The 14,291-nt window shown below is 32.5% G+C and overlaps 4 protein-coding genes and 1 non-coding gene across 12 annotated transcripts; 2 read left to right on the top strand and 3 right to left on the bottom strand.

Moving 5' to 3' along the window:
• Positions 1-689: 689 nt before the first annotated feature.
• LOC105197097 (protein archease-like) lies at positions 690-3,457 on the bottom strand. Its single transcript, XM_011163325.3, has 4 exons — positions 3,137-3,457; positions 2,890-2,914; positions 2,400-2,604; positions 690-1,776 (listed from the first exon to the last, which is right to left on the bottom strand). The coding sequence occupies exons 1-4, from the start codon at positions 3,189-3,191 to the stop codon at positions 1,591-1,593; spliced, it is 471 nt and encodes a 156-aa protein (XP_011161627.1). The 5' UTR covers positions 3,192-3,457; the 3' UTR covers positions 690-1,590.
• Positions 3,458-4,037: 580 nt separating this feature from the next.
• Positions 4,038-5,026, bottom strand: LOC105197098. Its single transcript, XR_003268731.2, has 2 exons — positions 4,871-5,026; positions 4,038-4,506 (listed from the first exon to the last, which is right to left on the bottom strand). It is a non-coding gene; the product is annotated as an uncharacterized LOC105197098 (transcript).
• A 115-nt stretch (positions 5,027-5,141) lies between these two features.
• Positions 5,142-8,015, top strand: LOC105203773 (PEST proteolytic signal-containing nuclear protein). Of its 2 annotated transcripts, none has more exons than XM_039450533.1 (3): positions 5,142-5,295; positions 6,949-7,148; positions 7,374-8,015. In XM_039450533.1, the coding sequence occupies exons 1-3, from the start codon at positions 5,259-5,261 to the stop codon at positions 7,611-7,613; spliced, it is 477 nt and encodes a 158-aa protein (XP_039306467.1). In that variant the 5' UTR covers positions 5,142-5,258; the 3' UTR covers positions 7,614-8,015. The 2 variants fall into 2 exon arrangements, with proteins under 2 accessions (XP_039306467.1, XP_011170969.1); XM_011172667.3 differs by having other exon boundaries at positions 5,143-5,295; positions 7,371-8,015.
• Positions 8,016-8,050: 35 nt separating this feature from the next.
• LOC105203772 (40S ribosomal protein S26) lies at positions 8,051-10,116 on the bottom strand. The gene is made up of 3 exons (XM_011172666.3): positions 9,967-10,116; positions 8,688-8,996; positions 8,051-8,133 (listed from the first exon to the last, which is right to left on the bottom strand). The coding sequence occupies exons 1-3, from the start codon at positions 9,967-9,969 to the stop codon at positions 8,101-8,103; spliced, it is 345 nt and encodes a 114-aa protein (XP_011170968.1). The 5' UTR covers positions 9,970-10,116; the 3' UTR covers positions 8,051-8,100.
• A 538-nt stretch (positions 10,117-10,654) lies between these two features.
• LOC105203770 lies at positions 10,655-13,012 on the top strand. 7 transcript variants are annotated; one of them, XM_011172663.3, is made up of 6 exons: positions 10,671-10,859; positions 11,766-11,817; positions 11,877-12,039; positions 12,107-12,284; positions 12,375-12,481; positions 12,642-13,012. In XM_011172663.3, exons 2-6 carry the CDS (start codon positions 11,812-11,814, stop codon positions 12,884-12,886), a joined length of 699 nt encoding a protein of 232 aa, XP_011170965.2. In that variant the 5' UTR covers positions 10,671-10,859; positions 11,766-11,811; the 3' UTR covers positions 12,887-13,012. The 7 variants fall into 7 exon arrangements, with proteins under 7 accessions (XP_011170964.2, XP_025991047.2, XP_011170961.2 ...); XM_011172664.3 differs by having other exon boundaries at positions 10,671-10,876; XM_026135261.2 differs by having other exon boundaries at positions 10,682-10,740.
• Positions 13,013-14,291: the final 1,279 nt, after the last annotated feature.

The raw sequence follows: 14,291 nt of genomic DNA, 5'->3' as shown, positions 1-14,291 counted from the left end.
CAGCGAGGGAGACGGAGATCAAATTATCGCCGGCAAAAAGTTGCAGATTTGATTTCGATCACATCGCCATGAAATCTCATTTCATCGCAGAATCGAGATTGGTCTAATCTCTCCAGAGAAACACGCCACAGAATATCTTTTACAGAAAAGTTAATAGTCAAAACAATTGTATTTTTTTAAACAAGATTCTTTTTTCAAGATCCCAGGATGTCACGCTTTTTCTAATTATTTTATGTCACGAAAATACACGCATGTTGAATAATTTAAATATAATAGAACCTATAATTCTATTGGACCCTTTCACGATTGTACACAAAAATTTTATTAATTTTAGACATAACATTGAAAGGGAGTGGCACAAAATGCTAATTACATCCTCCCGTAATATCAAATTTAGCAGAAAGCTATGGTCTAGCACTTGAAATAAATCGGTTTCTTCCTTATAACTTTGTGCATCTATGCAATAAGTATTAATCAGAGAAATGTATTATAAAAACGTTAACAATGCTCGTTAAAATTAACCAATTTAAATTGGTGAAAATGGGCCTTGTTTTAATAACGCGCGCAGAATGTTGCGCGCGCAATTAATTTATGGTGTCTTATATTTTTTCTTGCACGATCGTTACGAGGGAAATATGTGGCGAGCAGAGCAACATTAAAGGAGAACCGTACTTTAATAAAAACAGCTGTTTCAGAGCAGAAGGGCTTTACTGCACTAGGTGAAAAAACAACGGCTGCAATTATCATAATTCAACTGTAACTCCTAATCATTTTCGGTGTCAACTATATGTTTATAGTTGTTTTAACCATGCAAATTATAGCTGTTGTTATAGTTGCGTAAATGGCAAATGCATTTTAAAGAATAATTATATTCACTATAATTATGTAATTACATTAATTGTGATTATTATGTATAACAATTTTTTTTCCTGCCAGTTCTCATTATTTTACTATGGTTGAAATTATAATCTATTGTAAAACTTTTTCATACTTCCTAGAATTATAAACACAAGTTATTATTACTAACATTACAGCAGTGTGTATATATATATATAAAATAATAAAATAATAATAATAATAATAATCTATCATAATTATTTTATCCACAATTATAGTCACAAATATCAAGCACTTTTCTCTCAATGATTCTAATCATATTTGCTCGTAATAGCAATGCTAAGCAGCAAGTAGAAAAATATCTACAATAATAAACTGTTGTACGCGTTTCTTATTACAAACGTCTATCTAAGCAGGTCCCTTACTTTTTCATAGCGCTTTCCCGGGAATCTGAGTAATCTTGATACATGCCTGAGTCAAGTCGAGCCAAGAAGAAGGGAGGCCCGGTGCATTCTTCGTAACGTATTTATTTGAACCCTACGGGGCAAGTACAAAAGGATCGCATCCTACGTAGGGGAGGCATACGGTTTCCCTTCTTGCCCTTCGACCGCCTCCCCCTACTTTTTCCTTCAACTTCCCCTCTGTTCAAGCCAAGTCATCCCCTTTCTTCCACGCTATTTTTCCCCACGCTGTTCTCAGAGGGAGTCGCCAGAATGTTATGCGTACGGTACGATCGGTGAACAGGGGATTATATCATATATCGACGATCACGAAGACTTCAGGCTGCTGCACCTGCGGGCGCTCGTGGATCTGCATCGCCGAGTACGTGATGGCTTTTACCTCCGCGCCTTGCGTGTGCTTGCCGATCGTAAACTCTTCGCCGTACGCGGTCGCCTTGATCTTAAAACCTTGCCGATCAAATTCGGTAATCTTGACCCTCTGCGTGACAGACGTGCAGACAGATTTTCACCTCTGGTTTTACAATGCAAACGCAAACGAGTCTCGCGATTCGATCGAAAACGACTATTTGATGTGACTATTTGATGGAATATTTTCAAAATTGCGCCAGTAAAATTTATCTTAATTATATGTAGTTAATATATCATAACATACATTGCTTATAAATAAATCCGTCATTTGAAAAACAACACAAGTCAATTTTTGTTGAAATTGAGATATCAAGGGATTCAGATTAAAGAAGATAGATAAGCGATTTCCTTCAAATATCTCAATTTTGACAAAAATTAACTTATGTTTTTCAAATAACTGATCCCAGCGTGAGAGTAAAACATTAAGAAGCTAGTAATTTTTAACTAGCAGCAGAAGATCTTTTCTATTTTGTGTAAAATATAAATTTTTGTATGGTTATATAATTGTATTTCCAAATGTCATCAATCCAATCAGCAGACAATGTTTTTTAAATATTTAAAACATGTTATAATGAAGAATAAATATTTGAAAAACATTGATGATTGAAAAGTTGAACGTTACTGTTATCATTACTGCAAAGATAAATCATCACCATATATCTATTTCAAAGATCTACAACGAGGAAATTATACCTTGGCGACTATGTACGGCTCAGCACTGAACATATAGAGCAGCTCGTCGAGGAAGTGGAAAAGCAGACTTTCCATATCATCACCCTCAGCCTCGATGTAGTGAACTTGCGTGGCCTGCACGCGCTCGAGGTCCGTCATGTAGCCGAACATTGCCATCGCGCATTGCTCAAATGCCTCGTCCAGGGTGTCGCCCCACGCGTGCAATCTAGGACACAGTCGGTAGTTCGCACTAACAATAGCGATCTCTCCATCTCGGAAATAACATTTATCGGTCTCGGGTATTTTCAAAAGACTGTTGTCTTTGACAACTTCGAAGATTCGAAAAAAAACTCCGAACCTTTGAAGTTAACTTTGAAGCTTCGAATCTTGGAATTAATCAAATGGTAACAGACTTAGTTTTCACGCTATTGCTCGCGCGCTCTTTTAGGTTAGCCGGTTAGATAACCTTCAAAATGAACCGGTCGACGCTGCAACGAAGTGCAATACTTACTGCACGTCAGCGGTGTGGTCGAGATCTGTAACAGAAAACGTAGATTTTCCCATGAATGTTGTTAAGACCGAGACTGCTAGAAAAATTCGCGTCATATTTGCGAAAACCTTGCATCAGCCACGTTGAAGAGATTACGAGGTTAGAAATCTTCGCACGTATAAGATATGCCGAAGTACAATACATTTTGGAGAAAAGAGTCAATAAAACGTAATATAATGTCGAAGAAAAACGTGCGATCGATACTCACACTCATATTTGATCGGTGGTATCTCAAGAAGATCCTCGTTCGTCGGCACGTTCATCGTCTCCTATCTTTTCTAACCTCTTCTAAATAGACAACCAATCGAATTCGAAGGGTCACAATACGCTACGCTAACGAGCAGATTCGTAGATCCAATTCTTAGCTTCTTCAAAAAAAGGAGACTGTACTTCCTCGGCAAAGATGTGGCAACGTGTGCTGGCTAACTCCTCGAATTAGGAATGGAGCTCCTCCATGGTCTCGCACAGCTGATTCACCCACGTAAGCGAGGCGATCAGCTGATCCGCTGACGGGTTCAATCAACGGCGACGTAGTTCCCTTAGGTGAGTTCACGCCGGCTAGGTGGCGCCAAGTTACGAGTGAATTTGCCGCGACTCGAGTCTGATATCGAACTTGGTCGATATGTTGGCTAGTCGCATGGTTTAAATCTGTAAACATTTTTTTATTCATGTTAAAAACAGTCTTTGTTAAAATTTTTGTGTTGAATTTTTAACATATTTGAAGATTTAACATAGTATTTAACATAATAATTATTTAACATAACGTGATTATGTTATTTCAATATTTTGTTATTAAAATGTTTATACATATTTATAGTCCATAATATTAACTTCATCTCTCCGAGCTGCAGGAGCCTCATAATGATCAATGGTTTACACAAGTTGATTCACAGGATTTGAACGTTTATCACTAACTGAGCCAGTGTCGTGGATGTAGTGTGTTAGCCATTATAATTTCAAAAAAAGATAACTGAATATAAGAAATTTTACTTACATTTAATCATCTTTTCTTTGGAATTCAATACAAACTAAATTTTTGCTTATTACTATAAAAGGATTAAAATAATAGACAATGTCTTCAGGTAATCACATTAATAACTGACAAAGTACATTTAAAAATGTTCATATTTTATTTGCTATACATATTAGTAATTCATTTTCGTGATAAAATCTACATATCTGTTTACCAGCCTCGCACTTTACTCTGAGAAGCCCATGTTAGTAGCCACGTTTTGTACTCTCTCTTTTTCATCTGCACTTGTTTATGTCTAGGATGGGTATTGCACAGGACATACCATCTTTCATTCTTACAGTAATAATAACAGTCCTTGCAACGTAACTGTAAGCGGCCCTTTACTTTTAGACCACATACTGAATTATACATGGGCAGTACAGGTTGCAGAAAACGTGTACTGTGATTTGACAAATCGCTCAGAGAATTTGATTTCTCTCTGCTGCACATATAGTGAAATTTGTGAGCCAATACATTCTGTGTAGTTGGAATCGTCAAAATTTTTGGGACCATGGAATTAATTGTTTGATACACTGATCTAAAAATTAGATTTGCATTCATTTTTCCTGTAAGGAAACAATTGACGTATTAGTACTGTGATATGTGAAGCTTTAAGCTTTATACTTTCTCAATGAAGAAGAAATAAAACAAGTATACCATATTAATTCTTGAAACAGTAAAAGTTCAATTAGCATAGATTAGGTTAACAATTCTAACGCAATAGAGAATATCGAATAATTTTTTGAAAACTGCCAAACGTGCTCAATCGTTTCTTTATAACATTAAGAAAAGTTAAAACTAGACATTTACTCAAAATTATATTTATATGATTGTATATTTACTCAAAATTATATTTATATGATTGTATATTTATTTTCACAAAGATCATGTAACATGCTTCAGGAAATTGACATTAGTAATTAAACTTACTGTAAAACAACGATGGATTTATGTCAATTTATTAATTCACAAATTGCAGAACTAGATATTAGAGAATTATAATATTGTATAATAATTCACGTAAACAGATGTGCAATGCACATATACATGAGAATGCATATCTCGTTTTCATGGAAGCTTCATGGGAGCATCCATTTGTATTACGACATTGTGATGGACCAATCAGAGAAGAGAAAACCATATGTTCTCGACCTTTTGATTCGAACGAAAAGAACAGACCAACTTTTCGAGTGGATGGGATTCTCGTGATCGTTGGCAACAATGACGAACGGATCTTTTTGAGTAACGATTTTTTAGGTTATCTCGCATACTCAACGTAAACCCATCTCGAGCTGCGCGTCTGCAGGATATTAGCAAAATGTCCAGGAGGAATCCCGGAGACGATTATAGAAAAGGTTCTGTTCATTTTATCTATTACGCTGCCGTTGAATGTAGATAACTTAGTTTGACCCTGCAAAGACACTTGGAAACGTACATATTTCTGCGCAAAGACTCGGGCGAATCTGAACATTTCTACATAAAATATTAATCGTGTGCGAGGCATTAATAGCTTAACGATTAATCTTTACTTAGTAACATCACATAATACCTTCTTTGAGAGAAATTAATAATTTTGAACACACGGTTCTACCTGGCCCTCCGTCGCTAGCACATCGTGGAGTATGTAATGTCTCTCTGAAAGTGCGTTTGTCATTGTTTTTTACGTTATAAATTTTTTTAATTCTTGACATACGTACTCATTAAAAAAACACTGTTGTGCCATTGTTCAAAACAAAATGCAAAATAATCATGTACATACTTTGACGAAAAGTTACGTAGAGGCCTAGAGCTCTTATTGATCTTTGAACTGTTCATAACTTTGAAAAAAATTGTACAATTTTTTTGAATTTATTTTAAAGGGCGAGTTCTCTACTTTTAGGGATATTGTTATATGATTTTTTTTACCAAGAAAACTTATAATAGTTCAAAGATTTCTATAATTTAGACCTGTTTGTAACTTTTTTGTCAGAGTATCTTTTGTGATATAAAAAATTGAAATAATTCAATTTTCTACCAAAACCAAACAAATAAAAGTTGATTCTCAGGAAAAAACTTCTCATATTGATATTTATTGTATAAGAAACTGTAATATTTCTCAAATTGAACAAGAATATCTTCAATGGTTGTAACTAGATCTTAGTGCTTATATTTATTTGTGTGATTTTATATATTTCTTCAAATTCATTAAACTGTGCGCTGAATTACTTTTTCAGTCATAACACAGCTCTAAGTTGAATAAGAATTAGTAATATCACATTTATTAAATTAAAATCAATTTAATAAATGATGCTAACTAGCATTTAAATATTAGAACCCACATTCTGTTATAACTGAAAAAGTAATTTGGTGCACAGTTTAATAAATTTGAAGAAATATATAAAATTACACAAATAAATATAAGCACTAAGATCTAGCTACATTAAAGGTTGTTCTTCTTGTTTAATTTGTGTTCTTACATTATCGGTCAAATATTTTTCTATTTTATAATAATTCTTTTTGTATAAATGGATAGTAATTTTTCTCCGAATATATAACAGCTACACGAACAAAGATTTAGACTTTAGAATTAATATTTTAAGAAATTCATTTAAAAAAATAAAGATAAAAAACCTTTCAACATGTTTGAAGTTTTTTTTATTTTTTTGAATTCCTTAAAACATTGCCATTATATTTATTATCTACTGTGTTTTCCGTTTTCTACTTAATTCTTTGTATAACAAAATTATTTATAATATGAAGCTACTAATAGAGAATGATTTGACATCAGATTTTAAAAAATGGACTTGTTTGGTTTTTGAAGAAAACCTTTCTCAATTATCATATATGTGATTTTACAGAATCAAGTAATTTTATTTAACTTTATCTCGCTACTTTGTACATCTAATTTATAATTATTGGATTTGTAGGGCATGAACACTGCATTAAGCATAACCCGCTTAAAGATTTCCGGTTAAAAAGTCAACTTTGTTTAACTTGATCTGAACTTTGCCAGTGTTTGACGTTGTCAGGGTCAAGTGTCTACAGAACCGAGGACAGGAGAGAGGATGATAGAGGTAGGGACCGCTCGCCACTCAGGTCAGAGGAACGTTGCGATGTGGACGATACCGATCAGTCAGATGTGAAGAAACAGAAGTTGGCGTTCGGCTTTGGGAAAAAGACTGGCAATGAACAGAAGAAGGGAATCCAGATTAAATTAGGTTCTGTCTCTGTAAGTAATATTCTTGTGCAGTATAGCAATCGTAACTCTTTTCTTATGGTAATAAATAAAAAATTTCTCCATTAACTTCAGTGATTCACGTTTTACCTTTTCACCCCGGACAAAGTTAGACAGTCACTACTTTGATCCTGATGCTCTACACACATCCCGTTTTGCAACAATTTTTCCTTTATGAAGTTCTGCCCTTGTATAAGGAATTTTATTTTGTATCAGAAGTCAACTGTGAAAGCAGCACCAGCACAAAAACCAACAGTGGCCTCGGTATTCAATGCGGACGACGACGACGAACCAGAGGAGATGCCAGCAGAAGCAAGGATGAGGATGCGAAATATCGGGCGTGAAACACCAACATCAGCCGGGCCAAATTCGTTTGGCAAGACAAAACAGGGATTCTGCGATTCGAAAAAGATATTCGAAAAAACGCTGAAGAAAGCAATGGAGGAGGCAAACAAATGATTTTGCTTATATGTAAATACATATATGTATTACATATATGTATAAGAGTGTGTGTATACTGAAAAATTACTTGTACATTAATTTAAAATGATTATTAGAAACTTTGTTCTTGCTGATCCAATGCAAATATTTTTATGAAATGTAAGTAACTCATTGGCAGAATTCAGACTTAAAGTTTCGCTTCAAGATTAAAGGGGATAGCTGATATGTGCACATCATGTATAGTAAATCTTCATCTATAAAGTATATTCTCACTCTAGTGCATTTAACGATTTCAAGTTTTTCCCATATAATATCAAATAAATAACTTATTATGAACTCTATTACTTTGAGATAAAATATCGCAATAGTCGATTTTTCTCTCGAAATATAATAAATAATAAAGGTAATAATATTACTCTAGATTTTGTTGTCAACAAAATGAAACATCTCCAGTATAAGTTTTATGCATTTTTATTTATATCGAAATTAACTTTACATAATAAAATTATTTCCTGTTTTGCTGGCCTTGGCGCAGATCCTGAAAATAAAAAGCATCATATATGTATAGATCAAAAATGCGTATGTTATGGATTTTGAATTATATAAAAATTACATTAAAAAAGCATTACATTTATTTATAAGAGCGAAATCTCGGATGTAAATTTATTGAAAATTAAATATTGTATTGTATATTTCATTATTAAGAAAACAAATATAGAAACAAAGAAAACTAAGAGGATTTTTAAATTCAAATAAAATAAAGGATCAAACAAATTAAAGAGTTAAGCCAAGCAAAGTTATGCTAATACATTCTACCGACATATTTAACTTTAAATAAAAAATTACAAAAAAATTTTAATATTCAAATCATTTAAAACTTTCATAAAACAATTTGCTTTTATTTTTAAATTGCAAATTAAAAATATCGATTATTATGATGTTTATTGTATCATTATTAACATTTAAATTATTTCAAATTTTTATAAAGCAATTCAGCTTCCAATTTATATTCCAAGTTAAAATTCTTGATTGATGAATGTTTAATGCATTCTCTCAATTAAGAATACTAGATCCATTTATGTAGACAATTACCCTCGGGAAGTTGCGAACAGGAGGCGTTCTTATACGACGATCCGCCTTAGACCTGTTTCGCACCACTTTAGAGTGAATGGCGCAGGAGACGCAATAGTGAAGCTTGGCGTACAATTTAGGCAGCTGATACGATTGGTAGAAGCTAGCCTCCGTTATGTCCCTGACGGCAGCCGCTTCAACGATGTTGCGAATAACAAACTTCTTAATAGCTTTGTCCTTAGGGACACAGCGAGCACAATTGGTACAGCGGACTGGATTTACATGGCCACGGCCATGCTTGGCACGTCCACCGTTTCTGCGTTTGCAAGTCTGACAAGTAAACAAAAGCGAATTAGATGCTAGTAGATCAGAAACAAAACAGTAAAAAATTGTTCATCATCAATCACATGAATTAACCTGTGAACACTCTTCTTCTCTTTCCCATATGACTTTTTTTGTTATTTTTATTTGTATTTATAAACTGAGACAAGTCTTAAATATCAAATAATTTTCAAACATTAGAAATTAAAAAAAAAACCATAATTTTAAAATATTTTATACATAATATATTTAATTAGTAAATTTATAGCTTGCTTTGACTTCTCTGTGAGTGCTTACAGGTTAAAATGTATAGTATATGTTTAATATATTCTAGATCATATAATACATAACATAAAATGAATATGTAGACATACAGGATATCTATAAAATCTATTTCTTATATTTCAGAAACAGGTCAAAATAATAAAAAATTTTTGTATTTTTTTTTTGCAACATATATTCAATTATTTCGAAGAACCATTTTGGTCACTCAATCTCTCTAAAAGAGTAGCCCTTCGAAATAATTAAACACATATTTCGCAGTTTATTATAACTTTAAACAATTAATATATGGGGTGGGGACAGATTTGATAGACACCCTGTATAAATCTAAATTCACCACTACACATTCATGATGCACGTTCAACATATAGGTTAGGATAGAATTCGCCCTCGTTCTTGCTCCGTTCATTTTTACGGTAAATCGCAAACACTCTTAACGTTCAGATTCGTATTTCTAAAATTATGATAAAATTCGACTTGACACACGTTACATTTTTGCGATGAGCGAGTAATGCGGCGGCCACATGGCCATCCGAGAGGGGAGCGCTTTAACGAAAGGATGTCGAATTTTCACGATATTTACGTTCCCAGAACGCGGCCTGCGCTCGGCCTCAGCGACGATGAAAAAATTTCGCGAACGCAAAATGAACGGTGCAAAAATTCGGGAGAATTGCAAGCGATAAACAAGCCGTATTACCATTTTGTATCGAGAACTACGAGAAAGAGGTTCAAAACGGAAACAACCTGCAATACTACAATGCAAGATAGAAGCGCGACTTCGCCTGCCGACGTTGCGCGTCTCGATCACCACACTTCCGGTTCACAATTGCTTGCGCAGCACGGCTCTCGCACACTGAACGCGATAAACGACAAAAAATGAGCGATATCCAATGAGAGTTCTGCTTTCTCTAAGATGGTGATGTAAAATCCAAAAATACAAAACTCTTATTGGCGCGTTTAGGATACAAATTCATGCAGCGAAATAGCAAAACGCAGAACCAATCTGCCGACAACTATCCTCAAGAACAAAGTGCGATGTATATATGTATACGTACAGAATAAAGTCCGCATTAGACTACGCATTGAAGATTGAGATTGAAGATTAAAGATTGAAATTTGACCAATCAAAACAAGGAAATTTTAACTTCTTTTATTTTGATTGGCCAAAGCTCAATCTTTAATCTTCTATCTTCAATTTTTAATGCATAGTCTGATACGGGCTTAAAGGTTCTTGCGATTGATCAGCGCTAATTGCGCATTCCGCAAATTCCGCTTAATGTGATATATAGGAAAATACACCTTAGCGAAGCGGAATTGGCGGAATAAAGCCGCTACCAATCACGAACGTTCCGCCATTCCGCATCCCATGTGAGCGCACCCTAAAAATCCAGCGAAGAAACGCTCATAGTTTATAGTTGAACTACCAGCGAAGCGACAAACAGCTGTTCGTTCTGTAACATCGCGTACAAAGGTGATTATAAACACCTACAAAGCAAATTTCTTGTTTTAAATTATTTATTTGAATTTATAACTGTACATCACTACATAAAATAATAGTGATAATTCGACGTGATAATTATGAGCGTAAACGTGAGTATATATAAATAGTGAGTATATATAAATAGTGAGTATATATAAATACATTTTCATAATATATAATGGCATAATTAAAATCGTACGAATATTCCAAAAAATTCTTTACAGTTTTTTTTTATAGGAAAGAGTTTTTATTAACATTATCATCAGATTAAATGCTTGTTAGCATTATTTATTATTAAATTGATTTTCAAATAAATAATGTAATATTACTATTTCTTCCCAGCAAACGAAAATGAATTATAATGGATAGAAATAAATTCATTTCAACATTTTCAAATTTATGTTTCAGATGTTTTGAATCCATTTGAATTCAAAAATAACGTAATGAGACATGAATCCATCCGAATTTAAAATAATGAATTACAGTATATTTCGTGTTTTAATGTATTTGAATCCAAAAATAATTTAATGGGGAAATCAATTTGAATTCAAAATGATGAATAGCTCAGTTTGTATTTACATCCATTTGAGTTCATTTGATTCTAAAAATACTCTGAGACTAATGCGTGAACTCGTATAAATTAAAATAAATTGCAATTTTCAATTTATTTGAATTTATTTTTGTTTACTGGGATGATATTTATATGATATCATGTGCAGTTAAGGATAGTATTAAACATTCATACATTGTTTCTCTTTAATTATTTCTTTTATTGTACAGTCACTTTTTCATGAAAATTTTTACTCTTACCATCAGTGTGGTATGAATTATTTTTTTAAATTATTTTGTGACTATGATTTTATGACTTAGTACAGGGGTTAATATTGATAAAATGTATGTTTACAAATTACTGTATATTTATGAAAAATTACTATTTGTAATCTTGCATGTAACTAATTCCTGAATAACATTATTATTATTATTATTATTATTATTATTATTATTATTATTATTAGGTGCAGGGAGAACAGAGATATAGTCTCCGCTACAGCTTGATGAGTGATGATGGTACGATATCCGTTGTGAATGTATGTACACCAAATACAGTTGCTGTAAATACTCTGCAGGATGAGCCAATGGACTTTGAAACAAAGAAGTTAGCCATGGAGAAACAACTGATTGATGAAGTTTTTCGACGTCCTAGCTTGTGGAATTTCAAACTACCTTTGGTTGAACGCAGCCCACAAGTGAAGAAAAAGCTCTGGGAAGAAGTATTTGAAGCTATGGGCGGTAATATTTTGTAATTGGAAAATTCATGAAAATTTCAAGAATTTAACACTATGTCTCTTTTTTTTAGGAACATTTTCCATTGATACGTTGAAAAGAAAATGGAAGTCATTGTCGGATTCTTTTCGAATTCATTCTAAAAAGGAGCAAGCGATAAATGGATCTGCCGCAACTGCAACAAGTAGAAAAAAATCATGGGTACATTTAGAACGTATGAAGTTTTTGCGTGATTTGCAACTACAGAGCAAGTAAGCACATATAATAACAATTATTATTATTATTGTTGGTGTGATTATTTACGTGTGTACGTATCTAATGAAATTTCTTTTACATTACAGAATTATTAACAATATCGAGTTAGAATTACAAGATTCCCGAGATTCAAATTCCTTTGAGGAGGCCAGCTCGCTTTGTGATAACAGTAACAGCAGTATTATTAGTTGTGGTACGTTCATTTTCATAAAATTTGTTTAAAAGCTGTATTATCATAGTTTCATCCCTGCTTTTTAAATGTCATCTCTACTGTTGTTATAGTTAATAACTTTCTTTTTACTTTTATAGAAATATTATCGACATGAACTTACAGGATGTGAATATTTTTACAGAATTCAAAAAGCGTCGTATGGCCGAAGACAACCTCTTGAATAAGATTACCGATTCCCTAAATCATCCAGTGTCCCTTAATTTGGGCCAAATAAATAGACTTGTATCTTGTCCTTTAAATGATAAACCAGCATTATTTTCCAATTTGATAGCTATCCAACTTCGTGAGATGGACCCAGAATTGCAGGACGAAGTGATGTTGGAAATTTTTAAAATAACAACCAATGCAAAGAAAAAAAAGACATAAGAGACATTTCGTTGTAAGATAGAAGGAAATATTCTTAATTCTCTTATGCCATTCTTTTCTACTCTTCTATCTGTTAATTACAAACATTTTTGAATAATGAAATTAAAATTATATTTTTATTAGAAATATTGTTTATTTTTGATTTCGACAATCACTTTACAATACATTTCTCGTGAAAATGCAAATAGTAAAACTATTAATTAAATATAATAGATGTCATAAATATCGGTTTAAAAGATTGAAACCGCTTTGTCTATAATCGGTTTTCTCATTTACATGCTAGTCACTATAGTATCAGTAGCATTTTTTCTCCAGTTCTTATCAAACCGTGGTGACCCCTCAGCATATTTCTGTGATGTCCGCTTTTTACAATTTACAGATATATGAGAGATCTACAATTTAAACACCAGTTTCGAACGGAAAGTAGACGCACAACTTTCTGCGCCATTGCGTAATGTCAATGCTAAATATTTTTTTTTTTATATTTTAACTTCGACGATCATATTGCCATGATACTGCTCTCTTATTATTAAAATAGTGACAAAATTCATTGCGAATGTTTATGCATATTCGAACACTCATATTAGAGCTACAGTTTGTAATTTCTTTTAAGGCACACCCTTTTATAATGCTTCTCCAAGATCTTACGTAGAAGCCACTTGAATTGTGTGGATCAACAGAGTCAACCATACCGACAGGTACGTATTCGTTTACACTAATATTTTATTATGTGTAAATATAATGAAAATTTGATATATCATTTTCTTTAACTTTTTAATATTATAAATTTAATATATATATATATATATAAATTTAATATATATATATATATTTTTTTTTTATTGTTAATATACACCACTCAAAAAAAAAAAATGGCAACACTTTTCAGACACCAAAAGTTAGTCTATTTTCAAATGGCTGTAACTCGGCAAAAAATCATCGTAGAGAACAAATAAAAAAAAGCATTCTGAAGCTTGAAATTTCAACTTTAACACTCTATCAACAGATTTTCAGTTTTTTTAACTTCCTTGTCTCATGCAGTAAAAAAACACCTTGTTTTGTTCCTTAAATTTTCGTATCTTTGCAGCTCGACAAACGAATTTTTTTCGAACAACTCAAGTAAAGCTTTATAAACTAAAATTTTGCCTACAAAATGCTTTTTTTTAATTTCTCTACGATTTTTTTTGACTGAGTTACGCAACTTTTATAATAGCTTAATTTTTGGAAAGTGTTCTCTATTTTTTTTAGTAGTGTATTAAAATCAAATATACTAACATTTTTAATTACCTTTTTCTAAGCTCTATATTATCCATTTTACAATAATTTACATATTTTAAATGTTTGTATTATTTATATGAAAAAGGTTCGTGTAAATATCACATAATATTCATGTAAAATCTCTTGT

Source organism: Solenopsis invicta, chromosome 6 (assembly GCF_016802725.1).
Source record: "Solenopsis invicta isolate M01_SB chromosome 6, UNIL_Sinv_3.0, whole genome shotgun sequence".
In the NCBI taxonomy this organism is placed as follows: domain Eukaryota; kingdom Metazoa; phylum Arthropoda; class Insecta; order Hymenoptera; family Formicidae; genus Solenopsis; species Solenopsis invicta.
This window is presented reverse-complemented; position numbering and strand designations above follow the sequence as displayed.